General features: G+C 39.2%; 3 protein-coding genes across 6 annotated transcripts; 2 read left to right on the top strand and 1 right to left on the bottom strand.

The window, feature by feature from the left end:
* The first annotated feature begins 869 nt into the window (after window positions 1-869).
* Window positions 870-3,344, top strand: sp9 (sp9 transcription factor). The gene is made up of 2 exons (XM_028591721.1): window positions 870-1,092; window positions 1,636-3,344. Exons 1-2 carry the CDS (start codon window positions 1,072-1,074, stop codon window positions 2,932-2,934), a joined length of 1,320 nt encoding a protein of 439 aa, XP_028447522.1. The 5' UTR covers window positions 870-1,071; the 3' UTR covers window positions 2,935-3,344.
* A 1,628-nt stretch (window positions 3,345-4,972) lies between these two features.
* Window positions 4,973-11,018, bottom strand: cirsr (corepressor of RBPJ and splicing regulator). The gene is made up of 10 exons (XM_028590545.1): window positions 10,581-11,018; window positions 9,169-9,263; window positions 8,863-8,936; window positions 8,704-8,717; window positions 8,516-8,568; window positions 8,368-8,416; window positions 7,954-8,074; window positions 7,009-7,115; window positions 6,579-6,664; window positions 4,973-6,157 (listed from the first exon to the last, which is right to left on the bottom strand). Exons 1-10 carry the CDS (start codon window positions 10,650-10,652, stop codon window positions 5,458-5,460), a joined length of 1,371 nt encoding a protein of 456 aa, XP_028446346.1. The 5' UTR covers window positions 10,653-11,018; the 3' UTR covers window positions 4,973-5,457.
* scrn3 (secernin 3) lies at window positions 10,346-16,443 on the top strand. Of its 4 annotated transcripts, none has more exons than XM_028590548.1 (8): window positions 10,346-10,565; window positions 11,811-11,977; window positions 12,109-12,290; window positions 12,504-12,703; window positions 15,221-15,433; window positions 15,533-15,695; window positions 15,784-15,964; window positions 16,083-16,443. In XM_028590548.1, the coding sequence occupies exons 2-8, from the start codon at window positions 11,822-11,824 to the stop codon at window positions 16,242-16,244; spliced, it is 1,257 nt and encodes a 418-aa protein (XP_028446349.1). In that variant the 5' UTR covers window positions 10,346-10,565; window positions 11,811-11,821; the 3' UTR covers window positions 16,245-16,443. The 4 variants fall into 4 exon arrangements, with proteins under 4 accessions (XP_028446349.1, XP_028446350.1, XP_028446348.1 ...); XM_028590549.1 differs by lacking the exon at window positions 10,346-10,565 and adding an exon at window positions 11,191-11,561 and having other exon boundaries at window positions 16,088-16,443; XM_028590547.1 differs by lacking the exon at window positions 10,346-10,565 and adding an exon at window positions 11,192-11,542.
* The last annotated feature ends 286 nt before the right edge of the window (window positions 16,444-16,729 follow it).

Raw genomic sequence — 16,729 nt, 5'->3', positions numbered from 1 at the left:
CTGGAAGCTGAAACTTTTTTCCGCTTATAAAATACTTGCCTTTTAAAAACACATACCACACGCGCTGATAGAGCAAGCTGTCGTTTGTAATTAACCTCTCACCTGCACTGCCCAACAAGTTAGCAGGGAGGGAGGTGGCGCGTAGGCCTATGGCCGCGCGCGAACACGACCACACGCACGTGCACAGACGCGCGTATATTTTTGTCTGGAAGTAAACAGACTTGATCTCTACGAGTCCATTATCTGATTTTCCTTCATGTATTTGTGGACTCGTCGTTTTATTCAGCCAGCTCCTAAATGATCTAACCGCGGTTGGAGAGTGAGTGAGGTCCGTCCTCTCAGGCCTGTTTCTGGACTTCTTTACTAAACTTAATCCATCTGTGATTTTCCAATATTAACACCAGCACTCTAAAAACAAAAATAGGATAAAGCATATAGCACCAGATAACACACAGACGCATGCACTGGCTCAACACTGTTCTGATAAAGTCATCAGCAACAGCAGCGCCCGTCACATTGTTCAGAATACTATGTGCAGCAATAGCAACTATTTCTCAATGACGTGTTGCGCAGGATCTGAATATTGAAAACTCCGAAAGGAAACCTGGAACTATACAGAATCCACAAACGCTTCAAAATGAGTGAAAAGCTTACCTCTTGGAGAACTGATGTGTGAACTCAATTCTGCAATGAAAAGGAGACATTGAGCCTTCGTGTGAGAATACATAAAAATAACTATGTATGAAAAAAATACCAAATCGTGTCTTGTATGACAGTATGAGCAGAGGCTGCACTACGGATGATTGACGGCGGGGTTTTTGGTGTTTCTGTCTGCGGTCGGGTCTCTCATTGGCTGACTTCATCCCCAGCCATGAATGAGGCCATTAGATTGGCTGCGCCTCCTCGCCAGCTGTACTTCAAAGAACACGCTCTCTACAACTAGGTAGTGTTGGGAGCCGCGAGCCAAGAGAGAAACCGTGTGACCTGAGTCAAACACGGCGAGTCTGAATCAAATTGGAGCCGTACAGCATTGAAATCGCGAAGACTGTCATCACAGCACAGACCCTGGATATGGCAACGTCTATACTTGGGGTGAGTCCGAGTTTTTATTTATGCGCAAAAGTTGTGCGTAAAGTTATGTTAGCCTGCTCTCCTCTGCACCTACAAGTGTTTTTTTTGCTTTCATAAAAATATTTGCTTTCAAGTTTGCTGCTATGATTTCCTACTGTGATAATTACGATTACGTTACTCGTTATTACAAATAAACGGTTAAATGATAAAGGCATCTAGATGAGTGTTTGTAGTATAATACTCACTGAATGTTCACAGCAGATATCTGACGCAGCTAATATTCTGAGAAAGTTTGTAAAAATGTTAATCGCTAAAAATACTTGTAGGCCACGTTGTTTTATTTGTTCTACGCGTGATAAAAATGTGTCTCGCCTCTATCCAAACACATTTATCTCAGCTCAAATTATAGTAAGAATTGCAGTTGTTTTTCTATAATGTATTTGCTAAAGTCCTGTGTTGTTTCGAATCAGTCGTCTGCTTCCCAGATATCCGGGCTAAACTAAAATTTTTCAGAATAATTTGTTGTTGCCCGTTTTAAGTCCAACTTTTGTTCGTGTGTTTCAGGAAGAGCCACGGTTTGGAACTACACCTCTAGCTATGCTGGCTGCAACTTGCAACAAAATTGGCAACACCAGTCCTCTTACAACTTTACCCGACTCGAGCGCTTTCTCAAAAGGTGGATTTCATCCGTGGAAGAGATCCTCCTCCAGCTGTAACTTGGGATCCAGTCTGCCCGGTTTCACAGTAGCAACAAGCCGCTCGTCGACAGGACTAACACCGACCAGTGGCACAGGCAACAGTGCCTTTTGCTTAGCCTCCACCTCCCCGACCTCGTCTGCATTTTCCACAGAGTACAGCGGTCTGTTTTCCAACTCTGCGAGCGTCACATCTCAAGAGTCTGGACAGTCAGCTTTTATCTCCAAAGTCCACACATCAGCAGAGACTCTTTACCCGCGGGTGGGGATGGCGCATCCGTACGAGTCGTGGTACAAGTCCGGTTTCCACTCGACCATCTCTGGCGATGTTGCCAACGGTGCGTCCTCGTGGTGGGATGTCCACACTAATCCTGGCTCGTGGCTCGATGTCCAGAATCCTGCAAGCACCCTCCAGACCTCACTGCACTCCGGGACGCCTCAAGCCATCCACTCCCAGCTGAGTGGCTACAACCCGGACTTCTCCTCGCTGACGCACTCGGCGTTTAGCTCAACTGGAATCAGCCCCACTGCGTCCCATCTACTGTCCACCAGTCAGCACCTGTTAACACAGGACGGTTTCAAAACAGTCATCCCCACTTACACAGACGCTTCTGCCGCCAACGCCATGATTTCTGGGGGCAGTTCAGGAATAAGTAGCTCCTCCAGGTCGTCCCGGCGGTACTCCGGCAGAGCAACATGTGACTGTCCGAACTGCCAGGAGGCTGAGCGGCTGGGACCCGCCGGGGCCAGCCTGCGCAGAAAGGGACTCCATAGCTGCCACATTCCCGGCTGCGGTAAAGTGTATGGAAAGACATCTCACCTCAAAGCGCATTTGAGATGGCACACCGGCGAGCGGCCTTTTGTCTGCAACTGGCTTTTCTGTGGCAAAAGGTTCACTCGGTCCGATGAGCTCCAAAGACACCTTCGCACCCATACCGGCGAGAAAAGGTTTGCTTGCCCGGTATGTAACAAGCGCTTTATGCGGAGTGACCATTTGAGCAAGCACATCAAAACGCACACGGCCGGTGGAGGAGGCAAAAAGGGGAGCGACAGTGACACCGACACCAGTAACCTGGAGACCCCGAGGTCCGAGTCCCCAGAACTTATTTTGGAGGGGGTAAATCCCAGAATCACTGTTAAGGATCCGTCTCCTCACGACGAGCCCTAATGAGGCTTCACCCAAAATCAAACCAGATTCAAAACTGCACAGCATTGAAAACGGGTCTTATCTGACAGACAGTAAAAGGAGAAAATGTTTCAAGAAGCGTTTGCAAAGTCTAAAAAATATATTCTCCACAGGCGTAACGACTATTTCATTCGTAAATCCATCTAAAGAAAACAGTGATTTTACTGCAGGCCTTTGGGGATTTTTAGGGGCAACTTGAAAATGAAATGGATGTTTGCTAAGGGTGCGCGTAACCTGTTGAATTTTGGTTGGACAATGTGAGTTACATCTTGTATATTGACGACTAAACTATGTGTTATTTTCATGTAAATGTTAGGCTATGATTGTTTTATTCGTGTTGGTATCCTGGAAATCAGGGAGTTTACTTTCGACGCACTTTGTGGATATGTATGTAAACAGCTTTTTCAACTTTGGTTAACCATTTTATTTCTTAAAAAATATCTATATATAAATGTTTACCTGTATAAAGTCACACGTATAAGACTTTCATTTTATCGTAATTAAAACATCTTTAAAAAAGGCTGCACTTGTGTGATGTAGAGTTTATATTTTTAGTTTTAAATTTGACAAATAGTTTCATTTATTTTTGGAAATATATTTTAAAGCGTGAGTGCTGCTCATGGGTTATTTTTTCTTAAAATCACCTATAATACCTTGACTTTCACGATTTACTCTATGGAATAAATCAATGTTTAATGCCCCGGAAAAAAACATTTCATGCCCAAATGAAAATCTTGTTAAATGGTATTAATTATGACTTGGAGCACATCGCAGCCCCATGTGTCTTGTATTTGCGATTAGGGATTCGTGTCTTATCAAATATCTAATTAATCTCCGAGACATCTTTTGTTCAGTTTCACTTTATCGGGGGGGGGGGGGTTTCCAAGGGAGTTTGACGACAAAAGGTCCCTGAATATTTATTCTAATTGTCCAAATTAACTGCTTTCATTTGCATACCAATCGATGGAGCGAGAATAAGGATATGGCCTCTTTCTCTTTGCCGAAAGCCACATAGATGTTATGGGAACAGTTTTTTAAACTTTAGAAAAAGAAGGGGCAAAGAGTCACATGCAAATGTTTGAATTCGAAATGCTCTTTGCTCAGCGCAGTCAAATGGTGCCTGCATGTTATTTGAATATCAGTGGCCCCGTATTGAAAGGGTTCAAGGATGCTCTCTGCCTTCTTTGTGCTTACCCAGTGCAGCGTCCGACTCTCAAAGAAAAAGCCGGGGAATAATTACAGCGTGAGTCCAAGACTGGGAATACGTCAGGGAAAAGCATCTCACCCAGACACCCTCTTTTTTTTTGAAGAGGATGTTAAATTGACCAGAAGGCAATAGAGGGAAATTATTTTCATTTCCTTTTGTGCAACAGCGGTTTCAAGGAAACGGCCAGATAGTGAAAACTACCAAATTAGATAGCCAATTTGAATTTCATCAACAACAAAAAAATAAAAGCTAAAATTTGAAATGTATAAGCTTTTAGACGCAACATTTAAGAATTCAAGTAAATCTGTTTTTGAGATCAAATTGAATGTACATTTATTTTTTACTTAATATATTTATATTAAGTAAAATTGTTTTTCGAGTCTACATGATGGAGACGGTCAAATAAAATATGTAATTTTGGGCCTAATATTTAATGTGGATAACACATAATCGTTTTTAAAAATTCTACACCGATTTTTCCATATAAAAATATAGAATGCTGGTATGCATTAATAAAACAAATATAGTGCAGCTTTTGTTTCGTTTCTGAGCTGTTTTGTTTGACGCCCGAAAAAAAAAAAAAAAAAAAAAAAACAGCACGACGTATTTCACAGCTTTAGTGATAGAACACACATTGTGTCATGCCATTTAGGCTAACCGGCCAGAAATATTTAGAAGCATTTACAAAAAGTAATAGTATTAAGCTGCTGCTATCAAGTGCCTAGAACAATTTAGTATTTAGTGAGAGTACACTAACCACAATCAATCAACAGACGTTGACATTCTTTTCATCCATCGCAAAACTCACGTAAGTAAATTGAGATGGTTAAAATTTTAATCAGAAAATGTTCTTTTTAGGAATCAGCCGTCTAAGCATTACATGTTACAATGTCGATATTTCCAAAAAGACACAATAATGAAAGCAAGATAAGAAAAAAAAAAGCTGCAGCGACCGAAATAGTCTTTCTAGCGGCCAACTGCCATTAAAATGAGTCCAATATTTTCCCATGAACGGATCATAGCTGCAAATTGCTTGCAATGGTAATCAATTAATTTAGACTCTTTCATACATTACAAGACAACACAAGGGTGCAATGAGCTACAGCTAGATATGTTCTGTCGACTGCTTCCCTCTACTGGATAAAAAGGAGACCTACTGCACAATATCTGCATTTTTCAATGGAGGGACACGGTGTGATTACCAAGAACTCTATATAACAGCAATCGCAAAAAAACAACCATTTAACACATTTTGTCCAATATTGTAAGAGGGAACCAAAAAACAAACAAACAGTCAGTCAGTGCTTTCTTTTAGCTCTGTCTTGGCTTCTCTCCCTACTCCTACTTCTTACCCTGCCCTCCCTTTCCTTCCTCTTTTCCCTGCTTCTGCTCCTCCCATCTGCTGTTCTGCCTCTCCTTCCATCTGTGCTACTTCTGTTCCTCTCACCATCACTACTGTGACGCCCGTTTTTACCTCTGTCCTCCCTGCCTTTCTCGCGGCTCCTACTTCTGTCCAAGCCAGACTTGTAGCTCCTAGGTCTCTGCCTGTCCCTGCTGTTGTGTCTCTTTCTCTCTTGACCTCCCTCCAGCTTGATCTTGTTCTCTGGGCTGCGATTTCGACTCCTGCTCCTTCCCCTCTCTGTCCTTGTTTGTCTATAATCTCCGGACTCCTCTTCAGGCCGCCTCTGTCCAGTGTGAGGGCTCTGTGACCTGCTTCTATGAGAGGAGGCCTTTTTCTGACTCTTGACTCGCCGCTCGCTCTTAGAGCTGTTATCCCGACAGGAATCTTTTTTCTTGTTCTTCTTTCTCTTTTGGCTCTTGAACTTGCCATGGCTGTCTGAATCTGAGCCACTATCACTACCACTACTACTACTGCTATTGGAGGAGTCACTCGAGCTGTCACTACTTTCATGATTTTTCTTGTGTTTTCTTTTGCTCTTCTTTTGTTTTTTGCTCTTCTTTTTCTTGGCCTTCTGCTTCTCCAGGCGATCAAGTTTTCTGTAAAACAGATACATAAACGTTTAGCTAATATTCTTCAACAAGGCAGCGGATAGATAGATAGATAGATAGATAGATAGATAGATAGATAGATAATAGTCTATAAATCACTTTCAAATGTAAGTAAAGGAAGGTTAAACAATGTAACAATCTGATTTAAAAAAAACAAGTATACACCTGATATACTGTATACTTATTATTAAGCTACAAATACATGTTTGTCGTTTTTAAATTTAAAAAACATTCATAAGAAACCATCACAGTAACCTAGTAATTCATCAGATTGTGTACCAGGATTCCCCCTCAGTTTGCTCTATCAATATGAGGCTTAAAAATATTCGCACAATGTTGCAAAAATAATAATTTTGCTCTACTCCTTGAGGCTTTCTACATTAATTTGTAAATTGTGCTATATTTTTACCTGAGGAGCTTCTGTTTTTGCTTGGTTGTTAATGACTTCAGAAATTCCACCTCGGGATCTTCCTCTTCATCACTGGCAACATATTCCTAAAAAAAAAAAAGCACACAGCACATCGAAATTGGCATTGAAATCAAAACGACAACATGCAGATAAATGCAACTGTCAAAGGCAAATTTGAGCGAATCTATATTTGAATACATCAGCTGAACACCTTTAATCAATGATACAATTGATTTGATAAAAATCTGTTCACTTGACTTAAGTAGCTACAATAACTGGCCTCTCTGCAGAATTTATGCTAGGGACATATTAATGATAGGGTAGAGTATATATGTGTGTATGTGTGTGTGTGTGTGTGTTGTGTGTGTGTGTGTGTGTGTTCGTATAGCGTCCGACTCTTATGTGTGCAAAGATAGGAGTGCGAGATTACCTGCGATGGATCACAAACAGTAGAATTCCTACCAAGGACACATTTTTTCAGGGCAAACCCACTGTTTCGCATCTCCGCCATTAACTCCGAGGGGTGCATCGACGGACCTGTTAGCACAAATCACAGCCACAGAGGCCCATTGATGTCAAACCTATGCCAACCACTATCTCCACAGTGGGAATTTCAGGGACGGCTTTGTTAACAGAATGGGACATCAAATCAACTCACTCCACTTCCGGCTGAGCAAATCATACAATATCAATCTCTGCCAAAGCAGCAGTTAGGGGAATCAGAATATACAATAATGACTTTTTTTCTCTTCCCGGCACAGGAGGGGAACCATTAGCCATTAGCATTAGCACTCCACCATCAACACCATGTACTGACTGGAATCTCTCAGGGTAAACATTATTACTTTACTACTCAACTCGCTGATTGCAGAAGTCAGAATCAGCTTAAGACTGGGAGCTCCAGCTGAAACCCGAGATGAAAGATACAGCAGGTGTACCTGCTGCAGTCTGTGACAGACTAAAGCTACACATATATCAAGCAGAACTGATATTCTGGCTCCTTGTTCTTTTGTACTACATACAATTATTCTACTTACTTTTTTCCCCCCATTGCACAGCAACCATGTTTAACAGAAATATATAGCTCAGCAAGTTAAATCTCTACATACCAATTAAACTTGTAATAATTACTTATGTTATGTGATGCATTCATGGATCACTTATTTTATACATTAACATATTCTCATATGCTGATGCTTATTTCAATGGAGGAATTACTCCTGTTTAATTCAATAGCATCAAAACAAAATCTGTATATGAAATGGTAGTTGTTTTGTTTACACACATATCAAATTTAATTACATCGATAAACAAAGAAACTGCAGGAGAAAGTGTTTAAAATGTCTGTTTTAGACAATGATGGTATCTACTCTACCTGCTGCCTCCTCTGAGGCCACAGAGCTGGCATTGATACCCGACAGCCCATAGAGAGGACACTCTCTGTCTGTGTTCACATGGCCCCATTTGTGACATTTGATGCATCGCACATTGCGCACCTGGGGAGTTAACAACAGACATTACTGCAAATTGTAGAGATGTATGCATAATTATTTAAACAACACAATACTATATTTTTTTTTATTATGGCAACACCTAATTATAAAAGGCAAAAGCCATTACATTGTTTTAGATTTGACAAAATCAGGTACCTGAGGAGATGAAGGTAACCAGTATTTCACCAAAAAAATTAAAAATAAATAACAGACGTGCATCTCATTTTTTTTAACCCCCAGGTGGGAAATCACTGATGTAGTCTTTATGCTTCAAAAAAATAAAAATCATCACACACCTGAATTCCAAATGGCTGATCTCTAATATTCATGTCATCCTTCGCGTATCTACATGAGAAAATTAAGGATTAAAAAGATTGCAAATTCTGGAAGAGTGCTGACAATATGACAAGAAAGTTTTATTTTGTATAAAAATCAACTACTTACTTCTCTCGAGGAGCCACCTTCTGCCACTCAAATTTGTACTCTTCTTCCCCCTCCTGAAAAACAAACACTTTAGTAAACATTTTAGTATGTAAACTGTTCTAGTTATAAATGAGCGCAAACAATAAGTCAACATGCAGAAGATGTACATATTGTGAAATTGTATAGGTTCATAATTTGCTCTACTTTACCTCTTTAGTTTCCTCTTCAGGACATAAGGACATCAGGACAATTATGTTGATAAAACAAACAAGAAGTAAAATGTTAAGCATCATTTTCTTAAAAATCAGGTGTTTGGAAAACTAATATTTAGTGGGGATCAGAGCTGCTCGGCTCAAGTGATCATTTACCTTTGGATGCTCCAGGTGGAGCCTCGTACATGAAATTGAGGCCATTTTTAACACGGTCATCCCCTATCAACACCCTAGAGGTGAGAAAACAACATGTTTTTTTAAATGGGGATTATCAACATTTACAACATGTGAAGTTGAAGGAGGTATTTAGAAAATACCTCCAAAGTTAACATTGAGTTAATTAAAATATTTCCATTTAAACAGTATTCATCAATAAACTAAAAAGAAATGTTTTAAGTAAATCTCATATTAAAAAGAACAATTTCTAGGAGGCACGAGCTATCACCTGTATATTTATCTAACCTGTTGTTGTAACAATCCTGCTCTTTCATGTACGCCTGCATAAGATCTTCTTGCTTCTTCTTCTCGAAGGTCAGTTTCTGTTCTGCTATCCATACCTGTAAGTGAAAAGGAGGATTACTGCACACATTCTCCCTACTTCTTCATACATTTCCAAACACATTTTTTGGGGTCAGCTTACTTGCCTGACATACAAATAACAAGTAAGTTGACTAAAAATAAGTTAACTTTTTGTTTGTGCACTATATGCAGTTACTGCCCTGAATCATCACCATCAGTCCATTTACTGAATAATGAATAAGTCATTGACTGAAAATTGCCAGTAGCCAGCAACAAATTTTAAACGTAATGTTATTTTTTTTACTCTATTTTTTGCTGGATTCAGCTTTTTAAATGTTAACAATTGCTGCTGTGGTTTGTCTTATATAGTAGTAAATTGAATATAGTTTGGGTTCTGGACTGTTATTTGAACAATAAGGCGATCCAAAGACACCAACTTGGTCTCTTGGAAATTGTGATGGGCATTTTAAATAATTTTCAAAATTGTATAGGCCAAACGATTAATCAGGAGGGTAACAGACACAATAGAGAGAAATCATTATGTTAATTACAAGCCTAAAGCTGATTAATGAGCAAAGCATACAAACAGGGAATTATTTGCTTATTTAATGTATTATATGTAAAGTAACGTTACATTTGAAAGGTTGTAAAATGTATAAACAACCTGTCAGTACCAGAGGGGGGCTTAGGGCCAATTCTCATTAGAAGGACTTAGGTACACGTCAAGTTATCTAGACACAATAGTAACGTTACATATTGTATATTTGTATAGTCCAAAAATATTACGACAGTCATTTTATTAGCTAATAGTATCTTCATTTATTCCAGCCAAACTTAATTATGGGATGATTTCTTACTCATATTAAGTTGTATGCAGTAATGTTAAATACAACATATGGCCATGACTGGTCAGCTTTTGTTTTTATATATGGAGATATTAATTAAACAACTTGCTCAGAATATTAAGCATTGCCATCCTTCTAAAGACCATGATAGCAAAGTAAACTAAAGACAGCTGAAGTTACCATTGTAACCTCAGGTTAGCTATGTAGCTATAGCTTTAGCTAGCTAAGTTACCAACTAACGTTAGCCTAGCTAACTTAACAATGCGAACAATGGACATTAGCCATGTTAGATGGTTTGTCTAAGATTCATACAGATAAACTACTCGTGGGTCAACATTTTCTATCAAGTAGCTAGCTAATTATCAAAGTGGATCAGGTTAGCTCCTGCTAAGTAGCAAGGTGGGCTTGAAAAAGCAAAACACGGTGAGCATAGCTCGCTATCGCTAGCTAGCAGGCTAATCTGATGTCTTCTTGCCTCCACCAGTAACGCTAACGGTAGGTAGCACTCACTTTTTTGATATTTGACTTCGACGCAGGGTGAAAATCCTTCTTGCACATAAAATTGGCAAACGACTTCCCCATGGCTGACAACTTATAACGTCAACTGAGTGGGAAGCTTAGCGTTTATTTTTGAGCTATCTTATCTTCCTCCGCATGTAAACAAATACGTCTGCATGAAGACAGCTCTGTATTGGTGCATTGGCAGCCGTTGAACTGCGGAAGATATGCGTTTAATCTCCAAAAACTACAATGCCACATATGTGTAGATTCAGATACATTATTTGGACAATATAACTAAAAGATACACCATTTAATTGGTTTTGATCATGCAACGTTAGTCGGTTTAATCTGCTTCAGAAGAGGAGTTTGCCTTGGTGTAGGCTAAAAAGGAAATTAAAAAACGTCAAAATATAGCTATCGACACCTAAATACAGAATAAATATTAGGCCACATTAAAAAAAGTATGTAAAAAGACACTAACAAAACGAATATGTGCATTGAAGGAAGGCGGTAAAGGGATGTGAAAAAGTTCACAGTAATAATGTGCAAGCATGGGTAATAGTCCAGGATGTGCGTTAAGGTGGCACAGCTGTTTCGATGATGAGAGAAAGAAGAAGTAACTTTGATTACATTGCGCAGTAATTATTTATTTCTATAACATTGTCAGCAAAATAGGCTAAATAATATAGCTATTTTAAATGAACACTGACATCGTAATAACCTAGGATGAGGAATACAGATTAAACCTTCAAATATGTTAAAATGTGAGAACCGGCGTAATTCCACATTATTTGTTCGCTGCCATTGATGATAGAGCGCTGTAGGTCTAGCAATGCGAGACTAGCCTTGCTTTACTACGAATATAAAACGGACTTCAGCTCGGTCACGTTACTGGACTGTTTCCGCTTGGCCAGAACTGAGATCATATGAAAACAGAAATGAAAATAGAAACTTAACAGCGGCAGTACTCGGTAAGCCTGACAAACATAGGTAAGGTTACCTTGTTGAATGAATGATGAGTATAGTTACAGCAGTACATGGCACTACACATTTGCTTATCTGGCTTTCTGGCCTCAAAGGTGTAGCTTACACCTTTAGCTCAGATTTCAGATCAGTGGGGTGAACGTTCAAGTTGTTGCAAAGTGCATTGGCTGCTTATGCTAAGGTAACTCTTATAATCTGATCATTAAATATGAATAATAACCTATCCAATGAATTGTTCTTTCTGTTAACTCTCAGCAAGTTTCAAAATGTACCCCTACTCCTGTGACACCTTTGTGGCTCTGCCCCCCTCCACTGAGAGACAACGCATCATCTTTGGGAAAAACTCCGACAGGCCTTGTGATGAAGTCCAGGAGGTGGTGTATTTTCCTGCCAGGAACTATGGTGCAGGGGAGAAAGTTGAGGTAGGTGGCACAGACAGCTTGTTATTGACCTCCAACCTTCAATTTCCCACATTGTGACTGCTCCTTGGTGAAAGTGCCATTGGATAACCATTAACAGTGTTTTGCCCCCGTCTTCTTCCTCTTGTGAACAGTGCACATACATAGAGATTGAGCAAGTTGCCCACACTTATGCAGTTGTGTTGAGCAAACCAGCATGGCTATGGGGCGCAGAAATGGGTGCAAATGAGCATCAAGTGTGTATTGGAAATGAAGCAGTGTGGGGCAGAGAGAGTGCAGATGATGACGAAGCTCTTCTCGGCATGGATCTTGTCAGGTAAAGCCCCTGTAAAAAGCAATTGTTTATTTTACCAAGCTTCTGTTACTCGCCGAACTACCCTCAAATTAAAAAGTATAAAGAGAAGTTTAATGACATAGTATCAACCAGAAACAATTCAGTATATATTTTGTGTTGTCATGTCAGAATACATTTGTGAGAAACGCTAAAAGACAAAGCAAAACAAAAATGGGTGACTTTAAAATTTTCCAGGATTGGACTTGAGAGAGCCGATACAGCAGAGAAAGCTGTGGATGTTATTACTGAGCTGCTGGAGAAATATGGCCAGGGAGGATCCTGCATGGAGGATGAGTGTAGCTTCACCTACCACAACAGTTTCCTCATCTCAGACAGGAAGGAGGCGTGGCTGCTGGAAACGTCAGGGAAGCACTGGGCAGCAGAGAGAGTGGAAGGTAAGAATACTATGAATAGGTGCCTATTTAAAATACAAGGCAATGAAATGTAAAACACGACAGCAAATATGAAAACACTTCACCAAATCATAAAACGCAACGGCAAATAGGAAAACATGACAACAAATAGGAAAACACTTCAACAAATCATAAAGCACAACGGCAAATAGGAAAACAAAATGGCAAATCATAAAACAAAACGGCAAATAGGAAAACACTTCAACAAATCATAAAACACAACAGCATTAACTTCTACCGGAAAAGGTAGGGCCTAGCTAGCGGAGGACGGACCCTCCTGATTGGACAGACGGACTGTCTGTCTTTTAACAGGAAGGAGAGGTGAAAAACACGGAAAAGCACCTACTTTTAGCAGACAGACTTTCTGACAGTCCAACCAGGAGGGTCCGTCCTCTGCTAGATAGGCCCTACCTTTTCGGGTAGAAGTTAATGCCGTTGTGCTTTATGATTTGTTGGAGTGTTTTCATATTTGCTGTTTTGTTTTATGATTTGCTGTTTTGTTTTCCTATTTTCCGTTTCCTTTTCCTACTTGCCGTTGTGTTTTATGATTTGCTGTTGCGTTTTTCTATTTTGCTGTTGTGATTTGCACTTCAGGGCCACCGTAGAAACACATTCCAATTGGAGTCTGCCAGATTATTCTTTAATTAATATGGATATATTGGTATCTGTTTATTTGTCGGCTGAGATTGCAGTACAGAAATGGCAAAGATATGTTTGAGGTTGTTTAAAACCAGTGTAACCATTATATAGTTTGTCCACCAGAGAGTGCTGGCAAGTTAATTTTTCAACTGTAAAATGTCCCACTCAGTACAATATTATGGTTACAACTCTTAATTTTAAAATTTTCTGCCATTAATATAATCTCTGGTACATTTTTAATTGTTATTTTAAACAATAGAAGTAACATTTTAAATTTCAATAATTTGCAAATCTTAAGTCTTACAGTTTTTCCAACTGCTTACACACAAAATCTTTTCATGTCACACGATTTTTGAAACCTCTCACTCAAAGTGCAAAACTACCCAGCAAATCTCCAAAACCATAAGCTATTTCTCAGCCTTTCACTTATCTTTCAATTGCATAAAACACTTTTTTCAAAACATTACACACAATTCTCTACCTAAGACACAAAAATCTAACAGGAAGTGACTTGCTAATTTACCAGGGCACACACACACACTCCTCACATTTGCAAACACATTATGTCATAACTGAACACTAACCAATCATTGCTTTAGTATAGGCCTATACAAAGGTCCAAGGTCAGATTACCAGTTTTGAACAATGGATGCCAACAATAGACAGAGAGTAAGAGGAGTAGAAGGAAGAGACAGGGGATAACAACGAGGAGGAGGAGGAGGGAAGAAGAGTAAGGAGAGCCATCTCTGATGAGATCAGGGGGAGAAGCCCATCTTGAGTAGCTTTATAGTGGCGTCCATACTGCATGCAACTATCTAATGACTATTTCAGCATTACAAATCAATCAGACTTTGTTTTGCACAAAGTGCATACAATTCTGTCCCCCCCCACACACACACCCCCCGCCCCGACACACAAGCAGGCACAAACACTCACAACACACACACGTACACATACATTCTTTATTCTAAAAATGATACCTTTGGTTTACATATGTTTATACTTTTGTGTTCTTGTTTCATGTTACTGTAAACAAGACTGTGCTACTCCTTACTAACGTGATGTTTTGCCCAATCAATATTTTCAGTTTTACTGTAACATTACATTGCTTTTTACAGGTGCACTTTTCAACCACTTTCAGCAGATTATTTTCTCTCTAGAACATTGTAAATGTAGATATACTGTAAGCCTATGAAAGACAAAAGAGCTTTAGATTTAGAACAACAGTGTGTACATGGTATATCCATTTATTTACTATTATGAAAAAAGTGTTTGCCATTTGATGCAAATGCTTCATTTTGAGATGTGTTTATGGTATTTTGAATGCAGTGTTTCATTTTGAAGGAGATGTGAGGCATTTAGCATTTTGTGTGTACAGTTTTAGGAACTGTGTGTAGAGTTTTGAAAAAAGGAGACATAGTTTTGAAAACGTGTGGAAGCAGTTGGAAAAAACTGTAATCTTGTACCCAATTGTAACCGCAAGAAAAAGTTTCTTATTGCTAAGACATCAATTTGCATGTTATGACTTACATTAATATGCAATATTCTTAGTCCAATTTGTAATGTTTCAATGACCAAACAATATCGTACATAGTATAACTCAAACAATGTATAATGGCTAATTACGTTTTACTGTTAAGCTTAATTAGTTGAAATCCATAACTTACAGTAAAAATATTGTTTACCACTTAAGCTCAACATATACTGCATGACTAAAAGTATGGACACTTGAATTTTCAACTTGTATTTGATAGTTGAACATGTAAATCCTAAAAAAACACGTTACACTGCTCAGGTTGTGGTCAAATAAAGACATGTTTTAATATTAGTGGCAAATCATCTCATTTAACACTTCTCTAGGTGGATATCGCAACATCTCAAACCAGTATGGCATAACGACTAAGATGGACAAGGAACATCCAAAAATGAGGGACTATGCACGAAGCCAGGGCTGGTGGGATGGCGAGACCCAGTTCAACTTTGCCACGGTCTACTCCTTTACAACTACAGCCAGAATCGAAGCCTCTGGCAGCCGATACTGTGAGGGGAAGAAGTTGCTGGAGAAGAGCAACGGTTAGTAACGCACACTTCACTGTGGAGAATTGACACACGGGGCAAAAGTTACACGATTTCGACCACTCTTTATGCATGTGTTGATTTTATTTACTGAAGGTCACATCACTGCTGAGACAATGATGGATATCCTGAGGGATAAAGACAGTGGCATCAACATGGAGGGCATGTTCATGACAACAGGAAGTATGGTGTCTGTGATACCCACGGATCCTGCTCTGCCAGGGGTTCACTATTTTACAGCAACTCCAGACCCTGAAAGGTACAGCACTTCAGCAGCTGATAAAGCATCCTTTGAATTCATTTTGACAGCAGTTAATGATGATTTAAGACATTCTTTTGCACAACAGGTCTGTATTCAAACCCTTCGTCTTTGTGAAGAACATTAATGAGCTGAAGGAGACGTCTTCTCCCAGTTACGGTCCAGATGACCCTGTTAAGAAGAAACCCCGCTTCCAGAGCAAGCCTGACCGCAAACATGAGTTGTTTGTCAAACATGAACTTGTGGCTGCCATCACTGAATCCTACAAGGTTTAACTACTGGATTTAATTTGGGACTGCAATTTACCTAAATTTGTCACTTTACTTTGTCTGCTGAAAATGTACTTACAAATTCTATTTTTATTTATATATATTTTTTTGTCTTAAGGACAGAGGAAAGAAGATCACAGAAAGTATGAGGCAGCTGGAGAAAGAAAAGATGACCCAGATGGAGGAGATTCTTTCACATGGCATTGAGGAACCAGATTTTTTGGCGAATCTGTTTTCTAGCTCTGTTCGAGAGGAGATGGCAGTGTACGGAAAAAGCTGAAACCACAAAACCAATCTCCAGGGTGACGGTAGCGGCATATGCTTCTGCATTTTACCTTTTTAGTCAGGTATAAGTACAAACACACTTGTATAATAAATCTGAACGCAACTGAATAGTAGTTAACATCATTGTATAAAAAAATAAGGCAGCCCAGGATACATATGTTGATGTACAATATGGAATAAATTGTTGACTTGTATGTATTTAATCATATACAGGAAGGAACAAATTCATTATGTGAGACATGATTTGAGGGTTCAGTAATAACATTTATTTTTAAACAAATCCATATCCTAAATATGCAGTCTTTGACAGTATTAGTTTTTTTTTTTTTAATTAAAGATAATTATTTACACCAGTTTTCTCAACATGATTGAGTTAATAAGAAACCTTTGCAACACAAAAAAATATAATTTAGTTTTCTATTTATATCCCTATACCTGAGAGAATAAATGAATTACAGCAGCTCGTACATTCCCAACTTC

Source organism: Perca flavescens, chromosome 11, assembly GCF_004354835.1.
Source record: "Perca flavescens isolate YP-PL-M2 chromosome 11, PFLA_1.0, whole genome shotgun sequence".
NCBI classification, from domain to species: domain Eukaryota; kingdom Metazoa; phylum Chordata; class Actinopteri; order Perciformes; family Percidae; genus Perca; species Perca flavescens.
The sequence above is the reverse complement of the archived record's forward strand: the minus strand, read 5'-3'. Positions and strand labels throughout refer to the sequence as shown.

What these genes read in the sequence shown, in the direction of transcription:
- sp9 (XM_028591721.1), top strand. Translation starts at nt 1,072, where the DNA reads ATGGCAACGTCTATACTTGGG. An exon ending in TGGCAACGTCTATACTTGGG is followed by an intron (nt 1,093 to 1,635) that starts GTGAGTCCGAGT and finishes CGTGTGTTTCAG; the next exon opens with GAAGAGCCACGGTTTGGAAC.
- cirsr (XM_028590545.1), bottom strand. Translation starts at nt 10,652, where the DNA reads ATGGGGAAGTCGTTTGCCAATTTTATGTGCAAGAAGGATTTTCACCCT. An exon ending in CGAAGTCAAATATCAAAAAA is followed by an intron (nt 9,264 to 10,580) that starts GTGAGTGCTACC and finishes TTTCACTTACAG; the next exon opens with GTATGGATAGCAGAACAGAA. An exon ending in GGCCTCAGAGGAGGCAGCAG is followed by an intron (nt 7,116 to 7,953) that starts GTAGAGTAGATA and finishes TTGTGCTAACAG; the next exon opens with GTCCGTCGATGCACCCCTCG.
- scrn3 (XM_028590548.1), top strand. Translation starts at nt 11,822, where the DNA reads ATGTACCCCTACTCCTGTGACACCTTTGTGGCTCTGCCCCCCTCCACT. An exon ending in GTGCAGGGGAGAAAGTTGAG is followed by an intron (nt 11,978 to 12,108) that starts GTAGGTGGCACA and finishes TCTTGTGAACAG; the next exon opens with TGCACATACATAGAGATTGA. An exon ending in CCATCACTGAATCCTACAAG is followed by an intron (nt 15,965 to 16,082) that starts GTTTAACTACTG and finishes TTTTGTCTTAAG; the next exon opens with GACAGAGGAAAGAAGATCAC.